The sequence below is a fragment of the Aspergillus tanneri genome (assembly GCF_003426965.1).
Source record: "Aspergillus tanneri strain NIH1004 chromosome Unknown AapTan_4_pilon_pilon_pilon, whole genome shotgun sequence".
NCBI classification, from domain to species: domain Eukaryota; kingdom Fungi; phylum Ascomycota; class Eurotiomycetes; order Eurotiales; family Aspergillaceae; genus Aspergillus; species Aspergillus tanneri.
The window spans coordinates 1667291-1685362 of record NW_022984631.1 but is presented as its reverse complement, the minus strand read 5'-3'; the positions used below and the strand labels follow the sequence as shown (position 1 = coordinate 1685362).

The 18072-nt window shown below is 41.1% G+C and overlaps 1 protein-coding gene across 1 annotated transcript; it reads left to right on the top strand.

Annotated features, from left to right (window-relative positions):
• Positions 1–680: 680 nt before the first annotated feature.
• Positions 681–1714, top strand: ATNIH1004_005752 (DUF3129 domain-containing protein; the record flags this gene model as incomplete). Its single annotated transcript, XM_033570398.1, has 5 exons — positions 681–795; positions 845–1075; positions 1131–1193; positions 1250–1371; positions 1439–1714. The coding sequence occupies 5 exons, from the start codon at positions 681–683 to the stop codon at positions 1712–1714; spliced, it is 807 nt and encodes a 268-aa protein (XP_033426430.1).
• Between the last annotated feature and the right edge of the window lie 16358 nt (positions 1715–18072).

Below are 18072 nucleotides of genomic sequence, written 5' to 3'. Positions count from 1 at the left end.
CCACGACCCGTTTAAGATTTGAAAATTAGGGTTTCAACCGATGGAACGAAGCAAAACTGAAATAGCAGGCGCTGACTTCGATGCTCTGAACTGTTGACCGACCCCGGCTCACGTAGACTGCTGTCATCTGAGGGCGATATAGATTGCAAGTGTGCTGCGCCTGAGACTAGCAGCTTAGGATGTTCTTGGGCACGCGAGATGTCACACCGACATACCAGGGGAACTGTGGCTCCTGACAGAGCTCGGATTCAAACCTTCCCACATAATAACAACTGGGATTTTCAGTTACCTAACAACTTTATAGTTTAGTTTCAGTCTCAGACATGCTGAACTAACCTCGCGAGCTACGCCCGTTTAGACCTCTCCTGTGTGGTTTCAAGGCATGTTCGAACGTCGGTTCGATAAGCGGTTACTATCTTTAATCATTTCGCTACCACACCAAGGGCACTTAATTCGCCGGTTGTTGGCTCACCAAAGATCGCTGCCTCTTTAGACCTAGCCTCCTATCCATGAACAGATGCGGACTCGGGGATGCGTGCGGAATATTTAAAGAGCGACCTGATCTCCAATATCTTTCGAACCAGGCTTCCGATATTCTGATCCACCAATTTTCATTCCTTAGTTCTGTTGTTCAATACTCTCTTTCCTTCATTTCACATTTGGGATACACTCTTTTCAACATGCAGATTTCCAGCGCACTGACTCTGATCGGGCTCCTGGTGGGCCAAACAGTTGCCCATGGGTTGCCTACACTAATATGTGATGGAAACGGCACATGTATGCCTGGCTTGACAGGTCCGTATGATACATTCCCTATCCAATTTTATTCGTCTAATGATGTTAGTCATGGATGGCGTGCCGCGTGACTGTCCCTCGGCAGCCTGTGGCGCGCAGAAGGACACCTCCATTATGAGAGACGATGAGATGGATGGCAGCAAAGCCTCCGCACTCGGCCGGACCAACGGCGGTGGCCCTGTTGATCCTGCTACCGTTATAAGTGCTTACATGGGGTTGGATAATAGCAACAGCAAGCGTGGACTTCTTGCGCGCGGACTTCTTGCGATGGCTCGTCTACGTGTGACCTCTCTTAGCTAGCCATTGTTATCCCCCTTAAGCTAATGCTTTGACAGGTCGCGATATAACCAACGACATAGCGAGTGCTTTTACCAATGCTGGTGGCACGATTCTTAACGGTATATATACCTTACTTCATCTTATATAGGACTTCCTTAGCTGACCCCCTTTCTAGGCCTGCAGGACTTTGCTAGCGGCGGCAATATCGGAATTGTCAAGGAAAGTGGGAACCAAAAGTATGCCGGCCAAGGCGCCTCTAAAGGTCTTCCTATTCCCAACGAGAATGGCATAATCACCGTAACCTATCACCAGGCATGTTTGTCGACCCTTTGTCAAGACTCCTATATTGATTGAGCTTATTCAGGTGAATCAAGATGGCGCGGGTCCCTTGGTAGCCGATGTCGACTTTACGAGTGGCGGAAACGACCCAGGCGCCTTTGAGCCGGCTACAGTTGTCAAGAATATACAGGGAGTTGCTGGCTTCTCCACCTCGAGCGCGAAGGACTACGAAATCCAGATTCAAGTGCCTAACAAGAAGTGCCATGGAACCGTTCGGTCCGTTCCGAATGTCTGCGTTTGCCGCATTCGCAACCAGGCTATTTCGGGACCTTTCGGTGGCGCGGTGGCTTTTACTAACTAATAGGGCACACTGTGGCCTTTTCGTAATGCATGAATTGGCATACCACCCCACATTTCCTTCCTGCATTCTTTATCTGTGGATCGGTAATGCTTCCGTTTAATTCTGTCTACCTTTTTGTAGGCTGCATGTAGCCCCCTAGTAAATAGTATCTGCGGGCCTCTAATTATCTATAATATGCCTAACTATTAGCTCTAAAAGTCTAGAAAATAACTGCAGGCAAATAGAGCTGGTAGCTAACTCAATATTTCAAAAAGGAGCCAAAGACCATATCTAACTTGATTAGGATAAAATAGAGCTTATTCACTTTAGCTCTAAACAACCGGATCAAGAAAAGGAAGACACCCAAGTTAGACTAGATAACAATATCAAAGTCAAACCAAGCCCGATGGTAATGGCTAGGAATCTATATAGATTCCAAACTCCTTTTCAAAAAACATGTCCAATTTAGAGTTGCATCTGCAACTAGAATATTTCACCAAATAGCGAGGCTTTCTAACACAGAAAGGGGGCTAAGTTTCCAAGCCATGAGACAACTTTATATTGCTTGTGTTTCCTCCATTGCAGACTATGGAGTCCCTTTATAGTGGAAAGGCCAACAGTATTTAGTAGACCACTACCAGAAGCTGCAAAACACGGCTTTAAGAAAGATTCTAGGAACTTTTAAAACATCGCCTGTACTGGCCATGGAAATAGAAGCATCCCTGCCCCACCAGCAGTTAGATTTAATAAAATCTGCAGAAACTACGTTCTTAGAACTCCTATTTTATAAAATCCCATGCAATCCAAAGCAGACTGTTAGCAGCTTATGAACGATAGTCATGACTATGATGGCACCTGTAGACTATTTATGCTCGACTATTGAACTAACAGTTCAATAGATCTGATCAGTGAGTGCACTTTGATAACAGTGATCATATCAATCATTTGTAAATCTACTACCAATAGATATATTCCGTTGTATATGAAAAATATCAATTTGCATACGTCATCTCCCTCACACATCCTCTGTATCTAGTTACTAATCCCACGATACCGCAATCTCCCAACAGTATCATGATGCTCATCCCACCTTTCCAGATCCGTATTCGACACTTTAGCCAGCTTATGAACCACCGACCGTCGTCAAACTCCAGCAGCGACTGTCGATACTGATATCCTTTATACTTCGGTAGCGCTTCTATCCAGATATAGTACTATATTCCACAGAGAAGAAGTCTATCCAAATTAGAAACAGCCTAATAAAAACATCAGGGATACTTACAGCCCGATCCCCACAACCAAATACGTTCCGTACTGGAAACTGACATCTCCCCCCTTGGCCCCGTCGGATGGTGGATACCATGGCGCGATACTCCGGTCGAGGGAGGTGGAATTCACGACGTCGTCGACGGATCACCAGGAGACCTACCACTAGGAGGAAGTTGAAGATACTGGTTGGATAGACAGATAGGTCGATCACTGTTGCTGTAAGCAGGAGTAGGTTGCCAAGCTCGATTGTGGAAGGAAATTCACGGTGTCTGCTTGAAGGAACTTGAATGAATGTTCTGCGGGAGGCCATATTCATATTATCCACACTGGATTTATCCACATTTGCCAATGCCCCTGAATATTTATACTTCGTACTACTTGCAGGGCCTTTATCCACACCTACTTTCTCTGCTTTCAGATCCACTTCTCAAATATCTTCCCGGCCTCACAAACTGGGCCATTTCCCTGTATTTGCTTCAGCTACTTTGTGTTTATCCCCGAGCTCGTCCCAGCTAGTTTTTGTAAGTGCCCCATTCCGAGCATCACACTCTGGCCCTCTCCATATGGAACAGATCTCGGTTTTTGAACGCACCTCGGAAAATGACAGTGGCGTATCCGTCCTTATCAATTCATATGATATAGCTGGAGAATTTCTGGCATTTGGGCAGAGCGATGCTCTGGGGTATTTAGGTTCAGATAACACTTGGAGATTTTACTAAAGAGAACGCCCAATGCTGCACCCTAATATAATGATTATATTGTCAATATAATCATAGTTATTATTTTAACGTAATCGGCCACCGAGCTGGGTGGACCACCGAGCTGGGCGGTCCCCACCAAACAACGCGCTTACCACGAAGCTATTCAAAATATTATTATTATCTCCAACCACAGAGCTATGGCCGATAGTTCAAAAGAAGGCCGTTTACAATTGGCTATAGATGCTTATAAGCAAGGCCTTTTAAATCTAAAACTGCTGCAGCTAAGGCATTTGATGTCCCTCCGAGCACCTTAATGACGCGTTTAAATGGCACTACCTCTCGCAAGGAATCAGTTGCTAATAGTCGAAAATTAACAAATACGGAAGAATTAACTCTTATCTTATGGATTATTGATATGGATCGTCGTGGCCTACCTCCCTGGATATTAACTGTACGCTATCTAGCTCAGCTGCTTCTCTCTGCGCGAACCCAATCTACCTTAGTTATTAGAAACCACTAGGTATCAAGATTTATTAAGCGCCATCCTGATATCAGCTTAAAATATACCCGAAAGTACAGTTATCAACGGGCAAAGTGTGAAAGTCCAAAGCTTATCCAGGAGTGGTTCCAGCGGTTCCGGGATACTATACAAAAATATGGGATCTGTACTGAAGATATTTACAATATGGATAAGACAGGGTTTCAAATAGGTGTTATATCAACTGCAAAAATAGTCTGTGGTTCAGAGACAAGACAAAGCAAAGCCAAAGCAGTTCAGCCTGGAAATAGGGAGTGGGTTACTGCTATTATTGAATTAATGCAACCGGATGGGTATTACCACCGCAGATTATTCTTGCCGGTGAGAATCACCAATCTTAGTGGTATAAAAATATACCAAAAGACTATCGCATTTCTACGAGCAAGAATGGATGGACGAATGACAATCTAGGCTTAGATTGGCTACAAAATTGCTTTGATCCGTATACAGCGCCACGTACAGTTGGGAGATACCGCCTTTTAGTTATGGATGGACATAGTAGCCATGCTACAGCAGAGTTTAATAAATTCTGTACAGATAAAGGGATTATTCCTTTTATTTACCTCCTTATTCTTCTCACCTTCTACAGCCACTAGATGTGAGCTGCTTCTCACTATTAAAGTACCTTTATAGCCAAAAGATTTGTAAAGGGGCGAAATGCCTTGCTATCTAATAACTAGATATACACAAAGAGGAATCGCTGAAAGGGAGAAAGTAAAGGGGAGGAAGTGTGCGTTCTCATACTACAAGGTGTCATGTGACTACGATAAGCGGACCAATTATATGTGTTAATTACAGCGAAGGTGAAGCCGAGCAACATACAGGCGTAGCCCGTGACATTATCCCCCCCCGGAGAAGTTGTGGGCCCGGAGCCCACGACTTTTAGGGAGTCGTGGTGGGACCCCCTTTTGACTCCCAGATGTCCAGTGCGACTGTGTCTTCCATGTTGTGAGCGGCCGTCCAGGTGGGCGTTTGATAACCTGTCTATTTAACTAGATATTCGTGCCTAAAGCCGCGCCCCCAACGGATCCGACGCTCGTCCAGAATCTCGTCTACCCCGTATTCCTTTTTGCCATCCACAAGGAACCCCGGGGGTTGCCAGTCAGGTCGGGATTGGCTCGGCAGTGGATTCTTAGCTGCCGGACGCAGTAACATAGTATGGAAGACAGGGTGAATAGCTATTGGTGTGTCTAACTTGTAGGCGTGGGAACCCACACGCTTAATAATAGTAAACTTGGCATGTTGGGCGTCCAGTTTCTTGCAGGGGCGGTTAGTTTTAATATTCCGAAGATCAAGCCATACTTTATCTCCCACTTGGTACTGAGGTGCTGTATTCCGGTGTTGGTTGGTATATTCCTCCTGTGCAAGCTGTGCCGCGGCCATGGCCGCCTGGGCTAACTCCAATGCGCCTTTAGTTTGCTAACAATATCCTCCGCACGTTGGGCTGGTGTTTTCGGGCTCTGAACAACCTCTGGGGCTTCAGGGAGGTCCAGGGGCTCCATATGATATCCGTGGTCCAGGGAAAAGGGGCTGACGCCAGTGGATGCAGAGTCTCTGTTATTCAGTGCGAGCATCGCAGCGGGACACAAGAATGCCCAATTATCTTGAGTATAGTTCACAAAAAATATAGATAAGCTTTAATAATAGTATTTATTCGCTCTGTCGCTCCATCTGTTTCGGGGTGCCAAGCTGTAGAGAGACGCCTTTTTATCTGCAGGAGTTTACATAGGCGCTTCCAAAGGGCGCCAACAAACTGCTCACCTCTGTCCGAGACGATTGCCGATGGTAGGCCGTGGTAGGCGTAGAACACTTTCAGGAACTTCCGAACAATATACTCTGTTTCAATGTTCTCACAAGGTTTGATAATAACCCCTTTCCTAAGCGATCTGTGATAACCATGATATTTGTACAACCTGACGATACGGGGAGTCCCACAATAAAGTCTATGGAGATCTCTCCCACTTGCGGTCAGGTATTAGGAGCGGTTTTAGCAGTCCCTGCCGTCTATCCCTCCATACTTGGTTGGCACCGCACTGATCACAGTTATGGCAGAACTGACGGATATCGGAGGACATTCGAGGCTAAAAGAACTGTCGGGCGATAAGCGCATATAAGGTGTTACGTCCGGGATGTCTAGTTAGGATTGAATCGTGCATTTCCTGAATAATACGTGTCCTTAAAGGCTCTGATTGGGGAACCCAGCGCCGCTCTCGGAATAGCAGCTGTCCTTGACTATCCAGACCGCACTCCGATATAGGGACCTTTATCTGGAGGTGCTTGGGGAATTAAGCTGCCCTGCTCTAAATTGCGTGCACTAGCTCCTTTCTTTGGTTGTTTTTTTGCTCTACCTCCTGCCATTGCTCCTCCAACAGTGGTAAAGCCGCCGATTCGTGGTCCTCGCTGTTGCTCGTGGTGGACAGGACTAAGACGGTCTTAACGGTGCTTTTATCCATGTCCCTAAAAGTTTCTGGCTTAAATAGCTGTATTTCCCGGCTGCTTACACGCTCATCATCAGTATCCCTTGGTAAGTCTTGTTCCCTGCGGGATAGGGCGTCGGAGCGGGCATTTTGGGATCCTGGGCAATAGGATATTACAAAGTTATATCTGCTTAGTAGATGGGCCCAGCGCATTTGCCGTTCGGTAAGGCGGCGCTGGGTGGTAAAGTATTCTAGATTCCGGTAATCAGTGATAATTCGAAACTGCCGCAAACTTATAAGTTCCGATTCCCATTCCTCCAGGCAGCGGATAATCGCCAGCAACTCCTTGTTATATATTTTATAATTGCACTCTGCAGGGGTGTTCTTCTTTAAAAAGTAAGCGCATGGACACAGCAACCTATTATCATCGTACTGGGATAGAACACCTCCCATGCTCCACCCCGACGAGTCTACTTCCACAACCGTCTCCCGCTCCGGATCAAACTGCATAAGGACTGGTGCGGTAGTAAAAGCTTTTAAGAAGTTGGAAGGCATCATCCGCAGCTTCTGTCCATTGGAACCGTGTATCCTTCTTTGTGAGTTCTGTAAGAGGCGAAACAATCTTCGAGAAGTCTTTAATAAATCTCCGATAAAAGTTTGCAAAACCTAGGAATGAGCGAACTCCCTTTGCAGAAGTAGGAATTGCCCATCCTAATACTGCGCTGACTTTATCCGGATCCATGCGGATTCCTTTCCCAGCCTCGATAATAAATCCTAAGTACTTTGTTAATTGGACCTCAAATTCGCATTTGTCTATGTCAACCTGCAACCCGGCCTCCCGGAGGCGCTTCAATACCTTCCGTACGTGATCACGGTGTTGGCGCAAGCTTCCCGAGGAAAAGATTAAGATGTCATCAATGTAGGCGGAGCAGAATTCATCGATATAGTCCCGCAGCGCCCAGTTAATATACTATTGGAATGTACTTGGGGCGTTCGCGAGACTAAAAGGAGTTACCAGCCACTCAAAAGCCCATACCGTGTCCGGAAGGCTGTTTTCCATTCGTCGCCCTTGGCTATTCTAATACGGTGAAATGCAGAGATAACATCCAACTTAGTAAACCATCTTGCATTGCTAATGCGATCTAGGGTCTCCTGGATTAAAGGCATGGGATAACGATCCTTCTTGGTTATTCGGTTAAGCGCGCGATAATCAACACAAAAGCGTAGTAAGCCATCAGGCTTTCGGACGAAGAGTATAGGGGCAGACGCAGGTGAATTGCTAACCCGGATAAAGCCCTTATCCAGATATTTATTTAGTGTGTGTCGGAGGATAAGCAATTCTTCTCTGCTGGACCCGTAAATAGGGCCCCATGGGGGCTCCATTAGCTTGCCGTTTTCATCCTTTATTAGCTCTATCTTGTGATCGATATCGGGACCTCGCAGTGGGGGTAGGATTTCGGCTGCTTTCCGACTAAAGACATCAAGATACTTATGATAGTGAACTGGGAGCTTATCCTTGGGGTCTGAGTGTTTTCGGGGGCGAAGTGCCCGTTCGATATCCTGGAGGCTTACTGCGAAAACCTCTAATTTAGCCCCTTTCCGCTTCCGCCTTCTTAAAAGCTCGAAAGCCTCGGCGGAGATAACCTTAATATCTGCCATCCTTCCCAGCCCAAGACCACAGGGGACCTCTATACCACTGTTCCGAAAAATTATTTTTGACTGATCCGGAGTAGGGATCACGTTCTGAGACTTCATCCACGGAGTCCCTAGGATAATATCATGGTCGGTGAGGTGGGGAGCCTCATATAAATAAATATAGGGTTAATAGTAACCCCCAATATCAAGTGATAACTTTACCACGCTCTCGATCTTTTTACTAGTAGGACCCTCGAATCCCCAAACACCCTGTGGTCTGATCTTAACGCGCGCTAACTGGTTCTTGTTAACAAAACGAGAGGAGATTATTCCGTAGGTATTTGACCCTGTGTCAATTAACATGTTTGTATTAGCCTCGCCATTAACTTGAGATGCTACTACAAAGGGTGGACCGTTGAACTTGTTGTTCTTTATAAACTCCTCCCATTCCCTTACAGAGCCAGCTCCCGGGTGCTCCAGCAGGCGTCTTTCTACTAGAGCATGGCTTTTCCCTGTCTGTCCCCTTTTAGGTTCTATAATAGCGTCGTCCCTTCCAGAAGGGCGTCTTCCACATTAACTTCAGAGACACTTGGTGTGGCTGGGGGCGGCGGGCCGGGAGAAAAGGGCAGAGTTTAACAAAATGTTTGGTAGAGCCACAGCGGAGGCAGTGGCCTATCTTCCGGCGGTGGTCCAACTCGTCTTTTCCAACCCACTTGGCACGCTTAGAGGACTTGGTGACAGTGGGTTCCCAATCCATCTTCTTATTATTATCCGTCTCAGTGGCCGTAGTGCGAGGTTCGTTGCCTGTAGAAATAGGGGTGCGTTCGGAGGGAGGACGGGTTCCGCTGGGGGTAGACCCCTACCAGGGTAGCGGTCTGCAAGGCGTTTAAACTCGTTCAGGCGCTCCGCGATGCTTTTACCTGCAGGGAGTAATCTTCATAAGTAGGCTTTTCTTTAATAGTAATAAGCTTATCACGCAGGGTTTGATTAATAGCCGCACGCAGGTATCCCTTCTTGACGTCATCTGTCCAACCATGGCCCCCAGCCTCGAGAAGGAGGCGATCAAGGTCCGATAGTAGCTCACCGAAGGGCCGGTTTCCCTGGCGGAGAGTGTTTAACTGGTTCAGGGCCTTATCCTTTAAGGCGGGATCCTCGAAAGCGGTCCTTAGTTGTTGGTAAAGCTTCTCCGTGGTAAATTCGGTGGTATTGTCTTTATAGGTTGACATCCAGGGATAAATGCGAGCCGCTGCTTTTCCCTCCAGTCTACCAAATCCGTACCAAACCAGATCCTTCCCTACTCCGATTGACAACTTATCGATCTCGATTTTAGCCTGCAACTGCCCCAGAAACTGGGGAACAGGGAGAGATCCTCCCCTGAAAACTTAGCCGGATCGGGGAGCTTGGGACGGGGTCTCTTAGCATTATCTCCGTCAGTTGCTGTTTCCTTCTGTGGTCTAGTAAAAGGGATACCATTTTATTAAGACGCTTATCCTGTTGCTCTATAACTTGCATCATCTGTTGTGCTGTTGAAGCTAAGTAGCCTCAAGGAGCGCCTGCACCCATGCAGGGAGCTCCTGACCATTGTTACCCTCGTGCATGTCTGTATCAGCCATTTCGTGGTAGTCTTCCAATGTCATGTCCGATGTGTTATCCAAAGTGCTCTAGACTGACCATTTAGCTCCGCTAGCTATGGTGGAGCTGTGGCTCGTTCGTTCCGTTGACCGTTACCGTTACCGTTGACCGTTGACCGTTGATTCGTTCGCCGCGTTCCACACGGGTTTCCAATCCAATAAGACCAATGAGGGCTCCTATTTCAGTGTGAAAAGATAGCGAGCGATTCCTAATGTAAAGGGGCGAAATGCCTTGCTATCTAATAACTAGATATACACAAAGAGGAATCGCTGAAAGGGAGAAAGTAAAGGGGAGGAAGTGTGCGTTCTCATACTACAAGGTGTCATGTGACTACGATAAGCGGACCAATCATATGTGTCAATCGCAGCGAAGGTGAAGCCGAGCAACATACAGGCGTAGCCCGTGACAAGATTGCAGAGATGATGCAGAAAGGAATCCACTCTATTAAAAAACCAGACTTTTTGGCTATCTATTCTTTAATTCATCACCAAGCTCTATTATTATTAAATATTTAAAGTGGCTTTGAAGCAACCGGTCTTGTTCCACTACAACTAGAGACTGTTTTTTTAAAGCTTGATATTTAGCTTAAAACACCAACTCCACCATCTACGGCACATAGCAATAAGTCTTTTGGAATTGGAAAGACCCCTGCAAATCTACATTAACTAGAGTAACAGAAAAAGCGAATTTAGCGCCTTCGAGACAAATTATCCACCTCTCCAACTGTTGTACAGCAAGCTATGGATAAGATTATCAAAAGTGCAGAGGTTACAATGCAGAATGCTCTTTTAGTAAAACAGGTACTTTGTTAGCTTCAGGAAGGTAATAATTACCAAAACGAGAGGGATACAGCACCTCGAATCTTTATACAAAGTGGAGGAAGCCTAACAGGGGAAGAAGGACAGCAAAAAGCGCTTGAGCAAGAAAAGATGCTAAAGCAGAGTTTAAAAGCACCACGAAGGCCACCAACCTGCAGTAATTGTGGTATACAAGGTCATAATAGACTCAAGTGTCCTAGTAAATAATGTCATCTTAATTATACCATGAAATCAGTTTATTTTGTTGAGATATTACTTAATTTAAAAGGCCTCTTTGTATGGGTGCGCAGTTTGGTGGGAGACCGCCCAGCTCGGTGGTCCACCCAGCTCGGTGGCCGATTACGTTAGCGTGGTTGCTTAAGTAATAAAATGGACCGCCTTCCAAATGTGGAAGCGCTAAACTATTTTGGTCGAATATTTATATAATTTTATATAATTATATTGTGCAGAACCTCTCTATTGAAGAGAATTGTGCCTCGCGAACAAAACATATGGACTTTTGTCAGAATAAAGCTAGTCCATATTGGGACATCATGTGAAGTCATATAGTGACGTGGCTATATAAGCCGTGCCTCCAGAAGAAGAGGGGTAAGGATAGGCTGACCGTTGGGACGGGATTCGGGATCCCGGGCGAGTTTCAGTCCCGTCCCATATTCCCATGGGAATTGCATTTTGATTCCCACCCCGTGCCAAGCCTTTTGGGAAGGGATTCCCATTAGAAGGGATTCGGGATGGGAGATTCCCTTTTCCACTTACCTTAGAAATTAGGTCCTGTTTCCTGTCCCATTTCCCATATGGGAATTTCCCATGGGAATTAAGGTTAGAAAGGGAAATTCCCTTCCCAGAAGTAAATAAAAAAAGGAAAATCCCACCCTAAAGGTAAAAGATAAAGGGAAATTCCCTTCCCACCACTAAAATCGGGAAATTCCCGTTTTAAAATGGGAATTTCCCGATTTTAGTGTATAAATATTTGGTTTAGTACTGGTCTAATATAATAGGAGGCTCGAGAGATAAATTATTACTTAGAAGACATATTATAAATTATAAATTAGAAGTAACAGATTAATATAACAGTTAATGCCTTTAACAACTTTAATTTTAGCGGCTTAGCAACTTAACGATGATTTTTAAAATATTAAGTTCTTGCCGCTGGTAAATAGTTATCCAATTTTACACCAAAGTAATTAAATATTAATAATTATACAAGTGCCTTCTCCTTAGTTATTACCTGGTAAGTAATAATACTCTTATATTTTTATACAGCCTTTTTATCTTCCCATTTAGCATGCAAATACTTATTATTAGTAAAAACTTAATTAATAAGAGCTGGGTTAGCATCTTTTAAAATCATAATTTTCCAAATAGTGGACCCTTGAAGTTTCCCACAGTAGTATTAATAGATATCACGACTAATACTAAATTGGCGTTTAATTGCAACACCTGTGGGAAATATTACAAGAATATCACAAGCCATTCGTGCAATAGTGGGGTAGATTGGCTTAATAAATCTCTATTATTTAAGAATATTAATCTTTGAGTCGCATGAACATGGTTAGTCGGACAGATATTATTCTATTTTATTCTATTGTGTGGCATCCTTTTGAGTTGGCTTTTGGCGGCAGAATAAAGCATTAATATCCTAGAGCGAAGTTAGCTGTAAAAGTGTTAGGCTGTTACTAAATATTATTACCTTAATTAAAGAAATATCTCCTTTATCCTCAAGCAGCTGTTTTGGCGGCTTAAATTAAAGATAGTTCTCTTTATAAAATAGTAAAATCCGGCCTTTCTAATACCGCTGCTTATCCTTTAACTAGTTATCCTTATAAAATATATTTATATATTAAGTTAGATCCAGAACTAATACAACTGCATAGTAAATCCTAAATTAATTATCTGTCTGTAAGTAGTAATATAATAGTTTATTTATTACAGCTTGTAATATAGTTTAAAAAGGTTTTTTCCAGAGCCTTTCTTTCTCCGCTTCTTTGTATCGTGCCTTAAGATATTGGAAAAGTCGGTTGTAAATTAGCCACACTTAATAAATAATAATCCCACGGGAGACAGAGAGTGACTGTGTGTATTGCTAGAATAGGAATAAAATAGTAATAGTATAGCAAATCTGTTTCTATTTATTATTAATAAGCTTAAGTGCTTAAAGGGTTAGATTATTATATTAATTAAGAAACTTAGTAATAGAATTTTATAAAAGTAATGCTCGGATTGCCATATTATATATTAAATTCTAGCAAGTAGTAACATCCTGGACCATGTGGAGAGGTGGATTCCGAGTTTGGACTTTTAAAAAAGCTTATAATACTAGGGAGAGGCATTAATAGCATTTGCAAGTAGTCGAATCTAAATAAGTAATATAGTTAATATACTATTATTAAATCCTGTTACTAGTTAACTGTAATACTTACCTTGTATAATATTTTCCTAAAAATATCTTTTTGTTTTAAAAGTGTCCCTTTGATTTGTTTACTATTATTAGAAAAAAAAAAAAAAAGTTTTATTAAACAATTTAATATTAAGCACTTGGATAACTTTTTTTGCGACAAGCTGAATAACATAAAGCAAGGCAGGGTAGATAATTCTTTTTTTTCTAGCCAAGATATATTCTGTAACGTCTTAAGAAACTCTAATAAAGATTCACAAAAAGTTTTATTATTACTTGTATTATTTATAGTAATAACTAATAATTAATCCTTAATACCATAAGACTTTAGAATTCGAAAAACAATTTTAGTAAAAGAAGAACCACTATAAATACCAGTTAAAGGCTTAAACCTAATAAAAGCCTCCTTATACTTCTACTAAGAATTTATATAGGAAGCAATAACTCCTAAAAATAAAAAAATAATTTGGACTTGTTTATATATCTAGTGTTAAAAATATTTTTTGTTAATATAGATATTTTACTAAAAGCTTATTTTAAACTGTTTTAAACTTGCTATCCAGAAGCTTTCAAAGCTTTGTTCGGCGAGGAATATTAATTATCGGATTAAGAAAACAGAGAAAACTGATTAATTCAGGGCTTTTAATAGCTTGAAAGGGTATATTCAGCGCAAGAAATATTTTAAAAATCTGCTTAATAATATTATCATCGGTCTTTGGAGGAATCACAGAAGTATTATATAAAATCTGCAAGTAAGGCCTTTTTTTTTTTTATTATATATTTCCCACTAAAGCTGTTACTAAATACTATTACTAAATAATAGGTTATACTTACTGTAATTATTAATTACTGTAAATTAGGGCTCTGTTTGTTTTACACTCCCTGCTTTTAAGATGCTTGTTTATTCTAGATGTTTTATTATTATAGTAGACCCTATATTAAATAATGCTCTGACATGTATAGTATTAAAAACAGGCTTTTTAGTATAGATCTTAGCAAGCTGGTTAAATTAATTTTATAAATCACCTCGAGTTCTGTCCCTATCCTAATACAGGTAATAGAATTTCTTACTTGCCTTACTATTAAAAAAATTCCTATACTAATAGGTGTTTGTTTTCACTACTTTTAAAGGCAGAATTAGTAGACCTTTTCTATTTAACATATTTAATATTATTAACTTCTAAAGTTATAACATTTCCAGGGGCTTAATAAACACTAAAGGTGGAGGTGAAGAACTTAAAGGTAATAGATTTAAACAAGTTTAATAAAAAAAGGAAGTAAAAGTGCACGGATGCTTAGAAAATATCCTAGCTAAAAAAAGTTAAAGGAAGGCTGTCTGTGTACAAGTTCCGAGATTAGCTTTTAATAATAATATAGTATAACGATGGAAAGTAATAGTAAAAATAAAAATAAAAAAAATACCACCACCAGCAAAAATAGCTTAGTCTTAGTAAAGAATAATAACAGAATAAAAAGTTTGGGAATTACAGATTCTTAATAAAATACTTATATTATTTGGCAAGGGATAATTATTTATTATAAATTATCTTAAACCTTGTACAGCTAGCATGTAAAGGGCTGGAGCTTATTTAACTACTTAGGCCTATAATTCCTACTATCTTAATTATCCCTGTTATCCCTACAGATTCAACTAGCTTTTGTCTTGTTTACCCTAGATAACCTATAATACGTGACTTTTTTGTTTACTGTTTTACTAGTTTATCTATTAACACGACGTGTTTTAATATAACTCCTAAAAAGTTATATAGTTAGAATATATAGAAATTAATATCTAAGTATAAAATTAAGATCTATTAGAAAACACGAGAATATTACCTGTTTAGTGGTATATTTATAGAGTTTGCTTTAGTAGTTTATTAAAATTAATAATATATATATATATATATAGTATATTTTATAAGCACTTAGATATAATACTTACTTATTTTTAATAATTTAATCCTCTTCCGATAAAAGTTTAGACATAGTATTATTATTCTTGGGTTAAGCAAGTAATAATCTATAGTAACAGTCTAACTGTATTACAGGCTACGTCTGTCTATTGTTGCTCGGCCTATTTTTCTGGTAATATTTTATATTAGGCAGCGCGGTAATAACTTATTGCAAATTAGATTAGTCAGGCACTTAGCGCTAACTTAGGTAGTTAGGTGTAAGCCTATATTCCCACCTTCACGTATTCCTAGAGGCCAGCGATTAGCTCTATAATATAGGTAATCTTATATTTCCTTTTTAATATACTACATACTGTATCTCAGCGCTTTTATTAGTTTATTATTAACCCCTATGGTTAATACTTTATCCCAGTTCTCCAGGTTTCTAAGACTTTAAATGGCAAGGAGCCTGCCCTTACAGATTAAAATATTAAATATGTTGCTGTAGTTAACTATACTAACTATTTACAACCTAACCTACTTTTTATTCTTAAACTCTGAGCTTTCCAATTCCTTTTTTTAGATACCTTAACCTTACTACTAGACATATCTTTATTATCACCCTCCCAAATTGGCTTAATTGGAGATCTCTAGTTATAAAAATTTTAAAGTTCCTGGTTTAAGGCCTTTTTAGAAGTGTGACGGTGCACATGGTCTGTTTGCATTGTTTGTAGACTGCGGCAAAACCGCGGTTTTGGGTATCATAGTCAAAACCACAACCGCAGATTTGCGGTTTTGGATATCACTTTGAAAACCGCAACCGCAACCGCAGATTTGTGGTTTAACCACGGTTACCCATGGATAACCGCATGAAAACCGCACTAGCATAACTCTCGCTTCTTTAACCAATTCTAGCATATCAGGTGACACTTATGCAGCTTACATACTCTTGTTTTAATTTGAAAATACACCTGTTCTGGTTAATACAGTGAGCCCGGTTAACCTCTCAGGCCAATTGTTCTTATTGTCCCTACTGTCCCTATTGCCCCTATTGGTTGTAGCTCCTCTAACGTTTTATATACGTGTACCCAGGCAATATGCTCCTGGGAGTGTACGATAATAAGCTATTCCGAAAACTTAAAGACAAGGAATGTGTTGCAGGCCACGCCCGTATATTACTCCTATTCGCCTTCGCTGCAATTGGCGCACATGATTGGTCCGCTTATTGCAGTTATATAACCTCTTGTAGTATAAGAACACACAATTCTTCCCCTTTACTTTCTTTATCTTAACGATTCCTCTTTGTATATATCTAGTTATTAGATAGCAAGGCATTTCGCCACTGTTAAAGTATGTTTGTTTGCCCTAAAAGTTAAATAAACGTATGTAAAATAATAAAAATATCAGAGGTCCTCCATAGGATTAGGCACTGGACGAGTCGATATTAGCCAGCTGCAGTACAGATAGTCTAACATCGATTCAAGCACCTACTAGGAATCGAACCCAGTACCTCTAGATTACTAGATCTAATGCATTACCACTAGACCATTGGTATATTATAAGTAACCAAGAAGGTACATGGCATTATATCACTGCCGTGAGGTCCTGGCCCGATCGTAGCATCACTATTCACCAAAGTCAGCAAGTAATATTGCTTCCTTGCAACGCATGAGTTATTGTAGCATTAGTTTGCAATATTGGTTTGTGCAGTTTCTTGCTTATTTTATCTTCTATATTTGGTCGTGGGAGGGCGATAGAGCATGGTAATATATATAGATATCTACTTTACCGCTCACCTTGATCCTTATTCTTAAATAACGAGCCGAATATTGATATATCGCCTCTTATTTTACGTAGCTAGTAAGTGGTGTTTGTCTGAGATTTTAAGATTACTAAGGAAATCAGGATGTTGTTGTAAAAATATATATTTTATACAAACAGAAGTTAGTACACTCACTGAATGAACTTTATAAGATTTCGTAGGTTGACTAAATCAGGCTATTATAGATAAAAATTATTACTAAAGAATACAGAAGAGCCTATTATACTTATATTTTACTTTAAATTAGTATATTTACTTAAAAATTCAGGAGAAACCAGGTTTCTATTTCAAATTGCTTGAATTTGGTGATTTTTTCCATTGCGGTTATCTTGTGGTTATCCATGATAACCGCAAGATAACCGCGTTAAAACCGCATTAAAACCGCACTACCATCGCTAGTCACCCAATTAACATAGAGTATAGTTTTTTGTACAGGTCGAACTCGCGGTTGCGACCTGTTTATCTCCTAAATAATAGGGGAATTCCTGTAAGTCCCTCTCCCTTTCTCTTCTCCTGATGTCTCTTTATTATTTCTAGTTTCTAATCTTTAGGAACTTACGACAATGTCTCAGTCCCAAGTATCCTTTTATTCTGATTCCTTTATCAATCCCGATCTTCTTCAATCAGATGACCTTCCTGATTTACCAAGCAGTCAACCAACTGTGACTTCTATTCCTTTTACTCCCCCCTCCGCGATTTTCTTATGCGCCGAAGTCACTTGAACGTGTCGGATCTACACTTCGAAAGTTCTGGATTCTCTATGCTACTAAACCTGAGATGGATGACTCCCGGAAACAATTCGTGGAATGGTGGTTAACAACTACGTTTGGATTGAACTCTCAATGCCGAGATAGCTTACATTGGGATGGGAAAAAAACATCAGTGCTTTGGGAGCATTTTGAACAGGTTGCACACGAGAAGACTGGCGAGCCCAAGGTTATGTGTAAGCGGTGTTTTGCAACCCTTACTCATCCAGGTTATAAGCGTACGGGAACCTCTGCACTTAAAGCACATCTGAACGGTGGTACATGTCGCTTAGAAAAAAAAAGAGGCAAGGGATTGACCAGTTAATACGTGAATCAGTACGTTTTGAATATTGTTTTAAAGATATAGAGAGAGACTACTAATATTAGTATTATCTAGCCGCGTGCACTAACAAAGGTCTTTACCAATGATCTTTTCCAGCGAAGAATTCTTAACTTTATTACCACCGCCCGTCTCCCATTTCGTATTGTTGAACACCCAGAGTTTAAAGGCCTT